Source organism: Echinops telfairi, unplaced genomic scaffold (assembly GCF_000313985.2).
Source record: "Echinops telfairi isolate 266 unplaced genomic scaffold, ASM31398v2 ScPeMD7_5592;HRSCAF=6446, whole genome shotgun sequence".
Lineage (NCBI taxonomy): Eukaryota > Metazoa > Chordata > Mammalia > Afrosoricida > Tenrecidae > Echinops > Echinops telfairi.
The window spans coordinates 14,605,049-14,619,159 of record NW_022109491.1 but is presented as its reverse complement, the minus strand read 5'-3'; the positions used below and the strand labels follow the sequence as shown (position 1 = coordinate 14,619,159).

Genomic DNA, 14,111 nt, shown 5'->3' with positions numbered 1-14,111 from the left:
GGGGGGGCCCATGCCCCAGTTCTGAAGAATATGAAGATTGAGCGATCAAATGCTGCCGAGAGGCTGAGTCGGATGAGGAGAGCGGGTGGCGATTCGATTTGTCAACATGAAGGATGCCAGTGATATTGACAGTGCCACTCGGGATGGAATGGAGGGAGCAGCTCGGTGGCAGTGGGCATAAGAGAATGAGAATGAAGAACTCAAGCCTGTGTGTGAGTCATTAAAACTTGGCTGAAAAGTATGGACAAGAGGATGACTTCTGTTCGCCTGCTTTGTCCTTTTAAGGTGGAAGATACTGAGCCTCTTGGTATGCTGAGAACAATCAAGCAATGAGAGGAGAGAAGAGAGAGAAAGCGAGAGAAAGACACTGTTTCTGTGACAAGGACAATGAGAAAATTCTTGAGCAAACCCTGTGCCTCAAAGCACTAGGCTTGTCTTCGAAAAGGAAGAGAGACTTCTTTGAATTATGAGGTTGAGGCACAAGAAGCAGCTGATATTTGACTGGTGGTTTGTTTTGTTTTCCTGGTCAAGCACATCAGCAGTTTCTTATGGTTCAACTTGACAACAGAGGGGAAGAATGAGAAGGTGGCTGTCGATACAGGTAGGATTATAGCTCTGTGGTGGGAGATGAGGGCGTTCACCTCTGGCGGCTTTAATTGCCTCACAACATACGAGATGATGCCATCAAGGAGGAGTGAGGATGGAGAAGGAGATGCGGGGAGCTGGGAGCGGGCGGAAAATCTTCGGATGTAAAACAGGAATGATGGTTTCTCCTGCTGTGAGGATGAATTATTGACTAGGTAGCACGAAGCAAAGGGAGGCGCAGTCCTGCAGTTCCAATCTCCTCTCCCCGGAAACTGCAGGCAAGGCTTACCCTGCCCACCTCCACGAGGTTGGTGACCATGACGATGCTGGCCGAGTTCTCCTGCCAAACCATTCTCCAAAAGTCCTTGACCGTCTCCTGCATTGGGCCTGTCAACAGAGAAGGGGGTAGACATCAGAGGTGGAGGGTGCAGGAAAGCAGGCCTGGGGTTGTATCTTCTGGTTAATTAAAACTTCACATCGATAAGCGAAAGTGAGGCTGGGAGAGGCTGGCTAGCATGGACAGTTAGCATGGACACCTAATGGGGCCAGTTCAGAAGATACCCATCTTCTGAATAGTGAGTCCCATTCTAAAATTGTAGGACCTGTAGCATCCATTAGGAATGCTAACATAATCTCTTCTCTGTCACCCTCCTGGCCAGACCCTTTCCACGAGCCTCACTTTCCCCAGATCCATCACCTGGTATGTGCCATATGATCTTGTGTGGTTTAGACAGTTATGAGACACTGGGCTCTAAAATCCCAATGGGAGACAAGAAGGCAATGGGGGTGGGGGCAGCAGAGCAGAGAGCACTAATAAGAGATGCCTGAACTTGAGCTTGACAAATCCTAGAGGCATTTGTTTGGGGCCTGAACTGAATGGAAGTGTTAACAACAACAACAAAAAAACAGGAAGCAAGAAGAGACAAGGAGAGGCAGATAGGATCTAATAGTCCAAAGCAATTTCCTTGGAAAATGGCTCTTGGATGTTTTCGTCTCTCTTTCAATGTCCAGGGACTTTATCATTTTTTAAAGTTCCAAAAGTAGTACGGATACTTGACACACAATCTATACAAGCCCAAAGACTGCTCTTCTGAATGCACATCCTATCTATTCTATGCACATTCCCATGTCCTCGGAAGTTCTTACTCAGCCTGCTATTTTTCGTCATTACAGACTATTCTAGAATAAGGAGACCCCACAATTTATTTAGCCAATTTTCCAACTGTTACAATTTTAAACGTTTTTTTTCTATTCTTGATAAGATTGTGAAAGGGTATCTTCATACATAAATCACTGTCCATATATATAACTATCTACGGGATCTTCCCCAGACGGGCTTGAAAGGGCTGCCCATCTTTAAGTCTGCTAATTACATTCTGCCAAATGGCTTTCTTGGGTGGATGATTGCGCTTTCCTGGTCTTGTACCACCCAGGGAGACCAGGGGCCCCTCAGCGCCCCCTCTGGGTGGTAGATTTTTGTGCAATGGGCATGAGGTTGGCGTTGGAGGTCTGCCCTGCCTCACCCTCTTCTTCCCACACATTTCCTAGTGACCTGTTTCACTCATGTTCCTCCTGGTGGAGGCTCCTAAGGATGCCTGGTGGCTTAGTGGGTTTAGAATTGGGCTGCTAATCACAAGGTTTATGGTTCAAACCCACCAGCTGCTCTGCGGGAGAAAGATGAGGCTGTCTGCTCCCATAAAGATTGACAGCCCAGGTGGGCAGCTCAACTCTGTCCTATAGGGTCGCAGTGAGTTGGAATCAATCCCACAGCATGAAGTTTAGTTTTATTTTGTTTGGGTTCAGAACTGAACTAAAAGACTTGGTGACACAGCTGGTTAATTGGTTTGGCTGTCAGCCACAAAATGGGCAGTTCAAACCCACGAGCTACTCTGTAGGAGAAAGATGAGGAGGAAGCCTGTTTCTGTATAGATTTACCACCTGGAAAATCCTAGGGGGCAGCTAGGGTGGCGATGAGTCAGAATCAAAAGAAAGGCAGTGAGTTTAGAGTTGAACGTGTACCCTACTCTCCTTCCCCTCAGACAACCTGAAGGGCCTCTTCCCGCTCTCTAGCACACCTTCTGTGGATTCTTAGCGAGTGGAAATGCATTTCTCTCTCTAGTGAGTGTCCAGGGCCCTTTGGTACAGAGGGAGCACTAGGGCAGCAGGTATAACAGGAAAGAACAAAGTTCAATGTCACCATTCTCCTGAGAGTCTCCTTCCCTGGAGCCTGGAGCCCTTGAGGGGTTCCTGGGGGCACAGGGGGAGGAAAGACACTTACCTTGCGTGGCAATGTAGTGGCGTGGCCGGTGGTATCCCTGGATAACAGAAAAGCAGAGTGAGCAGCCTCCCATCAAAGCTGGCAACCAGCCACTCTAATAGCCTTACGTCTCGCCACGCTGTGGGGCCCTCAAAGGCCCAAGTGTGGCAAGTAAAATCATGCATGCAAAAATAATGCTGGGAAACTCATTCCCTGCTAGGTATTGCTTAGGCAGTTCACCCTGGGGAAGCTGGAACCCGGGCCAGGCCCCAAGCTCTTAGAGAAGAAAAACTCAAACACAGTGATTTCGGGCCTCTTTTTCTGGGCGTTACCACCTCTCTGTGCCTGACAGGGTAGCGTCACCACTTTCTTCTTGCCACTTGCAGTGGGAAAAATGGAGTGTTTTGCCTTTAACAGGTTTCTGCCTGACGCAGGCTCCCTGTGTTTGGCACTGAAGCCAGCACTAGGAGAGGGGTGAGCCCGCACCCTTTGAAGGGCAGGGAAATAAGGCAGGCCCATCCACCTCTGGCTCCCACAGCTTCTACTCGGGTCACCTGTCAGGGTACCTGCAGTGCCCATGCAGACTGGACCAGGAGGGTACTTTCATGTACCTGGGCCATGGGATGTGCCATCTTACTCTCCCTCCCCAGTGCCGGGTGTGGAAAACGTTAGTTGGCTGAATACATACATGAGTGGGCTTTGAGGTGAGGCTACAGTTCACACGTTCAGGCTGGACGGCTGAAAACCCTCTGAAGAAAACCCTGGTTTGGAAGGTTCAATGTGCTGGTGAGTCAGCGGACTATAATCCTGCGTGGAGCCAGATGCCCGCGCTTCCACAGTGTGTGTACATATGTGTCACTTGGCTATGTAGCATTCGCCCAGCAGGGATGGGTTGGGGCCCTATGACTGTTAGCAGGCCCTGGGAACCCACAAGTGGCAAGGCATACATGGACTCTGTCTCAGGGTGGCTTTCGGATACCAACAAGTAAAGTCAAGACGGTTCCTGGAACTTGGGCTCTCATGGGGAAGAGGTGGGGTTTTGTAGACCACCCATAGAGAGGGTTTTGAGTTAGGCAAGGAGGCCAGAGAATGTACCCGGAGGGTTGGTGTTCCAATCCGCATCTTAAACCCAGCCCGGGCACCTCAGTGTCTCTGTTGCTACCCTCCCACCCCTTCGGGAAATAGTCTTGATTTCCTTCTACTCTGCCCAGTGCTCACTGGTGGCCCCTTCATCCCCAAGAAGCACAATGATGTTTCTGTCCAGGGGTCTTGGGGAAGCCAACACTCTGTCTGCTGCACTGTCCCCAGCTACCGTGTGGTTTCCCTCCAACTCCCTGGGGGAATCCTTCCCTCACTACCCAGTGGGTCAGTGGGTTCTTCCCATTTTTTCTGGGTTAGCCCCACCACACACACACTGTCTTTCAGGGTACTGATCACCAAATAAGGAGCCCGTGCTTGGCTGCTAACGGAAAGGCGGGCCGTTTGAATCCACCAGCTGCACCATGGGAGGAAGCTGTGGCAGTTGCTATGGCAAAGATTTACACCCTTGGCAATCCTATGGGGCCGTCCTCCATATAGGCATGCTCTGAATTGGCAGGAACTAGATGGCGGTGTTTAAATTTTTTATTTTAATTACTAAATGGCATACGAGTCTTCCTTTCTGTCTCTATGGCCCGTCTCCTCCAATGGGATGGGACCCCTAGGGTGGGGCTAGATTCATCTGGCTCATAGCTGTGTTCTCAGCATCTAGAAGACTCCCGGGGCCATCAGCCTCAACAAGAACGTACTGCATACCCAAACGCAAGAATGCATGCGGAGTGCCTGTCCCCATGCTGTCTGGGAGGAAAGAAACCCTCCCTGGCCTCCAAGAATCCACACAGTCCCCAAAGAGAAACCGTTCTAACCATGAAACTCCTCAGCACTACAGAAAATGTACTTTTCAATTGAGGTGCCCCTAAGGGTTTGTCAAAAGCGGGTACAGAAAACTTCCTAACCTTAAAAGAACTTTCCTTTCATTCAAGTCCCACTTATACAGCACACAGAGATGCTGCAACCCAGCACTGGGCCTCCCTCCATCTGTCTCTGAGCAATGGGAGAGGGCTTTGTATCTGAAATGCATTTATCTCACTCTGCGCTCATGCATCTGTTACTCACTGGGGACCCAGGCATGATATTTATTTCCAGGCGGGTAATTTATAACAGATTCAAGTGGCCAATACATTCTGGGGTGTGCAAACAAACCAGCCAGGGGGCTGGTTCCGACCGTGGCAGCACCACGGTCTCTGGAGGCACACACGGCACTGGTCCCTCCAGCTCCTTAGCCAAATGGAGTCGTTTCCAAGAACTGTTGAGAGCCAGTTGGGGAGAAAGGGTTTGAGTGTGGGCACTTTGCTCATTGGAGGGCTGAGGAGGATGTGGGATGGGTTGGAGACTAGGGTAAAAAGAATGAGAACCTGGACAACTGTCCAGGGTGTATCTTTCCAGAAAGCCCCAGAGGGCCTGGAGGTGCTCTTGGCTTTCTGGAGTATGTAGTAAACTCCCTCGTGTTGTTCCGCGAGCTCCACCCACTAGTGGTGACACGGGGTAAGGAGGCACTGGTGTTAGGTATTTTTTCTTGGACCCTCCATCTTCCCTCTCTTCTTTCCAGCTTGGCTTTCTGCCTTGGAAGGTCGACTGTGTGGACAGTCCCATGAGCTCCTCTGCCTTTTAGCTTCTCAGTTGAGCTTGGCCAAATGGGGAACAGAGCTAGGAGCTCAGGAACTCGGGGGAGAGGGAGGCTGGGCGTGTGTTCTTCTAGGTGGGCCCTGGCTAGATCACCAGGGTTGGCTGTGTTGTTCTACCAAAAGGTTTCCGCTTCTACCAGGCAGACTTCTCCTTACAGTGAGTGGCTCCCCCCTCTTCTCATTGGCCTGGGATTTGGGAGAGCTTCTGGCTGTGCTAGCCCTGGAAGAGTGCACTTCCACTTGAAGGGAGCCTCTGCTTGCTCTTGGGATTCTGACAGGTGCTTCATACACAGTATCACTTCCCTGCAGGGTGGTGTTCTAGTATCCCATTTTGCAGCTATAAGCATGAGTGAAGAATTTACTAAAGAACACAAAGCTAGTAGGCACAGAGGCCTTGTCTCAAGAGGCCCAGCAAAGCCTGGAGCCACGACTTTGGTCTTCTTAGCTGTTCACTCTAAGCGCTAAGACCCAGCACAGGGCCCAGGGTCACCTATGAGGACGGTATCTAACGGAGGCTATTGGGTTTGTCTGCACAACCTACTTCTTAAGAGAGAGGGAGGAGGTGTGTTCTGGATGGGCAGAGAACTGCATTCGAGCCGTATGATCTTGGGCAAGGCTCTTAGTCTCTGACCCCTGGTTTCATATCTTTCAATGCGCCCCAAATGCGCTGTAATGACAGAACACGACAGAAATGGGAGGCATTATTCGTATTGATGTTGGGGAGAGTCACTGCATTTAGGGCAGTTTCATCTGTTGCCCATAATATACCAACATGCCTTTTGGCTCTGGTTCCAGCCAAACACTCACTCACCTTGGGCTTGAGAGTTTATCTTGCAAGTGACCTTCTCTGGGACTTTCTACTCAATTCAAACCCCAGCCCCCAGTCCCCACCTCATAGCTGTGTAGTCCTGTGTGGTCCTGACCTCTTGAGCCTCAGTTTATTCCAAGTGGGTCGCAGTGGCCCTACCTGATAGTCATAGTGGTCATTAAGGTACATGGTATAGCAGCTAGCATAAAGCCTGACCCGTGAGAGGTGACCAATACTTCTTAGGCTACAATTAATTAAACCCTGTTGCCAGCTGGCTCTGACTCATCCGCTACAGTACGTGCAGTTATCATAAGGTGACCAGACGTCCCGCATTTGGTGGGACAGTCCAGATTTTTACCAATTTTCCCCCGCGTCCCGTGGCATTTTTAAAAAGTCCTGATTTCTGGAAAGAATGCACGACAAGCTAGAGTATATGGTTTTCAGCTGCCATGTGGCTATTTCACCAGGAGAGTTTTATCAATGGTGTCCCGCTTTCCCAACGTTAAAATCTGGTCACCTTAGGGTATCACCTCCTCCAGGAAGCCATCACTAACCACTTTAACCGCAGGTCTATTCTCTACCCCAGGTGCTGGTTCATCTTTATGCTCCCACAGCACCTGCTCTGTGAAGGTCTCTTCCCTTATTCGACTTCCTCAATGACTGTGCGTTCCATTTCGGCGTTAGGCACCTGTCGTAACAGTCTCTGGCCCACAGTGGAGGGTCTGAGCAGAGCTTGTGAAGTGAATACTAGTTGAATGAGGGAGAGGCAGAAGGCAAGGAGGGAGGCGAGTGCTGGGGATCCCTGGTCCAGCCTGGAGACAATCGATCACTTTGTGGACTTTGCTAGAAACTTGCCCGGGTTGGCAGTGCCAGTTCTTGAGACCCTTGTGTTAGGACACCCTTGGGGCAATAGAAACTGCTCTCAGTATTTCAGACAGAGGTCATCTAATATAGGGGGCTGGTTCTAGATCAAGTGGAGCTGAGAGGCCAAAATCAGGTTAGCGAGAATGGCCACAGCAAGGGGCTAAGATCATCCCTAAAACAAGCAGGAGAAGGGGCCCCCTAGAGAGTTGGAACCAGTGAGGGCCAGCTTGAGGGACGCTGGAGGGCCCAGTGGATGCGACCACCACTGCGGGAGCCACCACCAAGGATGAGAGAGGAGAACACCACAGCTGTCTCCCATCAGGGCCTCCCAGGAACTCAGCCAGAGAGTGCCAGGAGCCTGGGGAGTGCAGACCCACCCAGGAGGTCTTAGTGCTTCAATGCAAAGCAGGGGTGCGTAGGGGGTGGGGGTGGAAGAAGGAAGGGATTTGAGGACAAACCAGCAAATGGCCACTTGTGGACAGAAAAAATACATCCTGAGTTAATGAATCATCCAGTTGGGCTTCACTTATGGGGAATTAAGCATACCACCGTGCTCTGTAGGCTGTTGATAAAAGCACTGTGAACAATGGGGGGCCCCTTTGTGAGTCTCAGGGCCCCCGGGCTCCTGGATATGAGGCTGAGACGTCTGGTTCCATCAGACTGGTTTGTCCATTTGCCCCAGAGGCCAGGCTCTCCCTCTGCAAACCCACAGCCCACAGGCACCTCTCCACCTTGTGGCAGCTCCTGCTTAAGCCCACTCCTCTCTAAGTAATTAATCGTCAGTCTTCTCCTCCCTCTGATCTATCTCACCCTGACGGCATCACATCATCCCCAAACTTAACTCTGAACTGGTCACTTTCTCAACCAAAAACTTTCAATAGCTTCCTCCACCTTAGAGGGTAAAGTTCAACAGTCTAAGTCTGACTGTGTAAGCTAGCAGTTCTCAACCTGTGGGTCTTGACCCCTTTGGGGGGTCGAATGACCCTTTCACAGGGGTCACCCAACTGATAACAGTAGCAAAATGACACTGATGAAGTAGCAATGAAAATAATGTTATGGTTGGGGGTCACCACCACATGCGGAACTGTATGAAAGGGTCACGGCATTAGGAAGGTGGAGAACCACTGGTTTAGACCGTCAAATGACCTACTCTGACTTTGCCCCCACTCGTCTCTATTATGTAGCCTTGGTTACTCCCATGGACCCCTCGAGGCACCGTGGAGTAAGCACTGGGCTGTGAATCACTAAAGTCGGCCATTCAGACCCACCAGCTGCTCCTCGGGAGAAAGGTGGGGCTATTCAGCTTCAAACAAAGATCAGTCTCAGAACCGGTTGCTTGGCATCAGCAGTAATGCAATGGCAGTGGGTCCGGTTGGGGGTTGGGCTCCTTGCACATCATCCATACCGCAGTGACAGAGTCTGCTTCCCAGCGCCCTCTTTCTGCCTGTCTTCATCTGTCTAGCGCCCCCCCCCCCCCGACTTTCCTTTCTAAGTTCTACCTGTGCCTGCAGCTCAAGCACACATCCCATATGCAGTCCTGATCACACGGTTTTTCTCGCCACCTCTGAATCCCTGCAGCCTCTTCTCTGAACTTAGGACACTTACCACTCTCTAGCTTGCCCAGATCGATTGATGTGCACAATTCATCTCCCGCGCCGGTTTTCAAGGGCCTAGACAATAGTGTTATGTTTTCCCAGCATCCAACATCTAGTAGCCCAAACCCAGGAACTCAGACTCACTGCCATCAAGTCACTTCCGACTTCCAGCAGCCCTGGGAAACAGACCGGAGCTGCCCATGGCTGAGACTGTACGGATGCATGGGAGCAAAGCCTCGCCATCCAATGGGCACTATGAAATGTTCGTCACATGCATGGCTTTGCTCAAATGAAGGCATGGATGGCCAAACGGATAGACAGACGAGTGAAGGGGTAAATGAATAAGATAGCAGTTATCCCAGGACCCTCAAAAGCAGGTGACTCCTGCCGCACTGAAAGAGGATGTCGAGTTAGGACTTAGATCATCAACTTGGATTACAGTGGTGACACAAGTCAGGGAGGGGGTGGACATGTCCTAGAGAGGCCACCTCCTGGGGGACTGGCAAGGGGACAGCCATGAATCTGGGATCTGCTGGAGCCAACCCCATGCCACCACCCACTCACATCAATGTAGTTGGCGTTGATGTAGTCAGAGTGCGGGTCTCCGTCCAGCACCAGCAGCCTCACTCGGGAATGGTCATCTGCAGAGAAAGCAGAAAATAAGGGGACGGTTGATGAAAGGCCTCTGAGTGACAAGCCAGCAATGCCTGGCTCTGTCTTTTATAGCTGTTGTTGTTGTTAGCTGCCACTAACAACACTTGGGACAACCCACCCACGAGATGAGATGAAACACCGCCTGGTCCCAAGCCATCCCCGTGGTGGATTACCGTTTGGCCTGCTGGGATCTACAAGGTTTTCACTGACTGACTTGGTCGCCAGGCCTCCTGGTCTATCTTAGGGCAGAAGCGCCACAGAAAATGGTTCAGCCTCACAGCGAGGGGGGCAGGGTCACTGATGGATGGGTGGTAGCTGCACACGAGATGCACGGGCCGGGAATCGAATCCAGGCCTCCCGCATGGATGAGAAGTTGATGAGAAGTTGGGCAGTGAGCCACCATTGCCCCCTGGTGCCAAGTGTTATGCCGCGTCTGCACACACCCAAACTCAGGGCCATCGAGTCAATGCTGACTCATGACGACCCCCTGTGGGGTTTCCGAGGCTGTAACTGTTTGCTGGAGTAGAGAGCCTAGTCTTTCTCCTGCGGAGCTGCTGGTGGTTTCAAACTGCCGACCGTGAGGCTCACAGCCCAACGCATCACCACTACACCACCAGGGCTCCCTCAGCCCTGCACTCTGCTCCTACCCCTCTTTATGGACAGGGAAGTTGAGCCTCAGAGAGGTTACTTTGCCTTGAAAAGAACCATCAAGAGGTTCCTCTTTTGTCCACTTTCCTTTAATTCTGGGGTCACTACCTACCTGGGTGTCATTGAGTCTCAGGGATGTCACGAACAACGTGGGGACAAAGACCCCTGCTTCCTGGGGACAATGCGAGAGAGCCCCCAGGAAACCACTTGGGCGGTCAGCTCCATTTTCACGCTTGCTTAAAACCACTGATTTACCTCGTTTCCACACGTGCACACATTGGAGTACTGCTACCATTAGCTTGTCGGCCGCATATTGTTATCAATACTACCATTACACTGGAGCTGACTAAATCATTATAGAAGAGGTCATCTATAACTGAAAATGGCACTGCGAAGAGATCCTTTTCAAACACAATCCAGGCATAAATGGGTTTGCAAGCTTTAGTCGATGGCACGCTTCAAATAAAAACCATGACCAAAGGTGTGTGTGTGTGTGTGTGTGTGTGTGTGTGTGTGTGTGTGTAGGGGTGGAGACTAGTCTGGCAAGAGAATTGGGATAATACTCTACAATTAATTAAAGCCAGCTCTAACACGTTGTTAATTGACCCATGCCGAAGGAAGCTCCTGCTGAGAGGAGGGAGCTGAATTTGCAGCCAGGGTCACTGCACAGCCACATGTTGATTGCAAGGTCCCTGCGCTCACTGGCCAGGACAGGGACAGGTCCCCAGCAGGGGCTGGAGCGCTCTGGACATGCCCAAGGGCTCCCACAGGTCAGGACATGCTAGGCTACGTCCCAGCTCATGCTATGCGACTCAATGAGCGTTTGGCCGTTTACAAGGCACACAGGTGGCGATGAACTGACGCCTGCTGGAGGGCCCTCTTGTCTCCACTGTGCCCTGAGGAGGGCCTGGCCTGTGGCCGAGACTCACTTGGTGCTTGATAAACCCACACATTAAGGATGAACCCACTGGCATCTCCCAACGATTCTGGTCTAGAAGAAGGTGCCTCTGTGAGCCCCTCATGACAACCGAGGAAACGGTGGCCATGGGGCCAGTGAACACAGGGTTGGGACGAATAAGGTGCTCCTAAGTCTGAGTTCCAGGGCTCCTGCTTTCAAGAAGGATCAGAGCGAGGGAATGGAAATGACTCGTGAACACAGCAGAGGAGGCAAACCAGTTGGGCTGAGAAGCCCAATGGAGCCCATACAAGGAATGCAAAGATGAGCCAGGCCAGGGCGATGCTTGCTCCCCTAGGCCAGAGGGGCTGAAAGAGGGAGTGGGGTGACAGGGCAGAGGAGCGAGGGCTCCTGTGCTGGGAACTTGGGCCAAGGAGACTCCCTCACTATCCAAGAAGGTGGCCATGCCTGAGATAGCCAAGCCCGCTACTGAGTCAATTTTTATTCATCCTACTGTGTACAACTGCCTTATGGTGTGTGTGTGTGTGTGTGTGTGTGTGTGTGTGTGTGTGTGTGTGTGTGTATTGTTACTGGGTGGGTTTGAACTGCCAAATTTAGATGAGCTTCCTTCACCTGTGACCGAGACCCAACCCAAACCAAGCTCACTGCCATCGAGTCGGTGCCAACTCACAGTGACCTTATAGGACAGAGCAGAACTACTTCTGTGAATTTCCCAAATTGTGACTCTTTATTGGAGGCGAAAGCCCGGTCTTTGAACTGCTGGTCTTGCAGTTAGCAGCCCAACTTGTAACCACTATGCCACCAGGTTTCTGTGACAGGCAGAGGGGGAGAAATATCTTGGTTTCTCCCTTTCTCCCAGCTTGCTGTCTTCCACCAGTGCTTCTCATTGGCTAATGCAGCCAGAGGGCAGCTGACCACAGAGCCTGGGCCTCTCCAGGTGCAGGGGTGAGTTTCCCATAATACAGAGCAGAGCAGGAGAAGGGCAGGAGTGGGTCTGAGGACAAAGAGGCCCAGGGCGGGCAGAGGCAACCACCTCATGTCTATGCCTCCCCCCATTCATTCATTTACTCATTCAGAAATCAAGCATCTGCCACATCCCAGGCACTGGGCTAGACAGACCCTGGACGCCACTTTTCTTGTTCATCCTGGGGAAGCCCTTTGGTGAAAGCGAAGTGAGAGTGCCGATGGATATTCTAATACTGCTTTTGAGAAGGTGCGATGTTAACATTTATTGAGCTCCCAGTAAATGCTGGAACATTCTCTCACTCAAGCCTTTCTTCCTCTAGAGAAGCCTACAGGCTACTAAAACAGTACCAGAGCCTGGTGGCCTTCTTCTTCCCATTTCACAGAGGAAGAAAGAGGCTCAGATGGGTTGAGCGAGTTTCCCGAGCCATGCAGCCTATCAGCGGCACTCTGCATTCAATCTGAGGCCTCTCACTCTGTAGTGAGTGCTTATGGTCCAGGAGGTTAGGCCACCTGGAGCCCAGCCCAGCCAGGAAACCTGGTACTTCCCTCTGGACCCAGGGCAGCAACTGTGTTCCCTGGTGACAGAAACTGGTAAGCATGAAGCAAGTCAAATTTCATATCTCATTTTCACTCAATGGTTTCACTAATGACTTATTGATCGCAAAACCCTCCTTTGTTTATTCAGAGTGATGCTTACCCCTGAGGTCCGCAGCCTGGGGAAATGCAGACCTGGGGTCTAGAATGTTGAAAGGGATTTTGTTTTTTAAAGAGATAAAGTGTAAACATCTGACAACAGAAATGGCAAAACAACAACAACAAAAAGACAAAGCAAAAAGAAACCGGCTCATCTCTCCTGGCTAGATATCCTTCAGGAGGAACAGCGCCAACGTCTTCTTCCCTCTGTCTACTCATTCACATCAGGGTTACGGAGGCCTTACTGTGCTCCCTCGAAGGGGCCTGTGGCACTTACACAGTCTACCGGCATATTGAGGAAGGGGTGGAGTCTAGCCTGTCAATCGGTCACAGCTTGATGACCGCATTTGGAGGCACTAAGGAGCTAAAGAGCTCACTGGAGGCCAGATACACTCCCTCCCTGTGAGACATTCCTGTTGACAAGCCACATGGAGTTACGCTGATGGAGCCAGATTCCCGGAGCTAAAGGAGCCACATAGAGACCCACGCCAGCGCTGAGATGCTTCCACCACCACTGGATCCACAAGACTTTCCACCCACTGGCCTGTGATCTTCCTGCATTCGGCTACATTGCATGTGTTGCGTGAGTCTGAAGAGGAATTTATAGACTCGTATTGGACATACGGGTTAATATCAGACTGATGTACTTGATCTGGACTGTTTTCTCAATATACAATTGCTCTTTTATATAAAACTCTTTCTTATACATAGGAGTTTCTATGAATTTGTTTCTCTGGTCAACCTGAGCTAACACATAGGCCCTAGGTGACACATATGGTTAAACTACTTACTGAAAACCTGGGGGTTCAAACACACTGGGAGCACCTAGGAGGAAAGGCTTGGCAATCAATCGCCCCCCCCTCCCTAAAAAAAAAACCACACCAAAATCTGCCATTGAAGGTCCTTGGGAGCACAGTTCAACTGGGGCCACAGGGGTCAGTGTGAGGCGGAACTGACTGCAGGGTAACGGAGAATCTTGGGATCAGAAGAAGCAGAGAGAGAGAGAGTCAGTACCATCAACTCCACGAGCAACTGGGCAGGACAGGGTGGCACTGACCCGGTGGCTTCATATCGACATCACTCTTTCCTGGAGCAGAAAGCCTCATCTTTCTCCCGAGGAGTGCCTGGTGGTTTCAAACAGCTGAGCGCTGCGAGCATCAGAGGGTGAGGGGACCAACAACGGGCCAGGAGCCAGAGGAGGCGGGCAGGGTTGGGTGACAGAGTTGCCCACACCACATGAAGACATTTAGAGGCAGGTGGCAGATCTCGGCTGGCGAGGCATCTGACTACTGTTTCTCATTTCTGAGTGTATGGGAGGATATTTTAATTGGGAACAATCACAGGCCATTCCCACTGGAGCTTCCCTGTGGCAGGTAGGATACACCTCCAAGACTCACTGGCA

The 14,111-nt window shown here is 51.1% G+C and overlaps 1 protein-coding gene across 1 annotated transcript in view; it reads right to left on the bottom strand.

Annotated features, from left to right (window-relative positions):
* PTPRT (protein tyrosine phosphatase receptor type T) overlaps positions 1-14,111 on the bottom strand; it is a 459,397-nt gene that overhangs the window by 37,675 nt on the left and 407,611 nt on the right. Inside the window, exons 14-16 of the mRNA XM_045295498.1 lie at positions 9,397-9,473; positions 2,864-2,900; positions 875-972 (exon numbers count right to left, since the gene is read on the bottom strand). Coding sequence (XP_045151433.1) covers positions 875-972; positions 2,864-2,900; positions 9,397-9,473 — 212 coding nt within the window. The remainder of the gene's footprint in view (positions 1-874; positions 973-2,863; positions 2,901-9,396; positions 9,474-14,111) is intronic.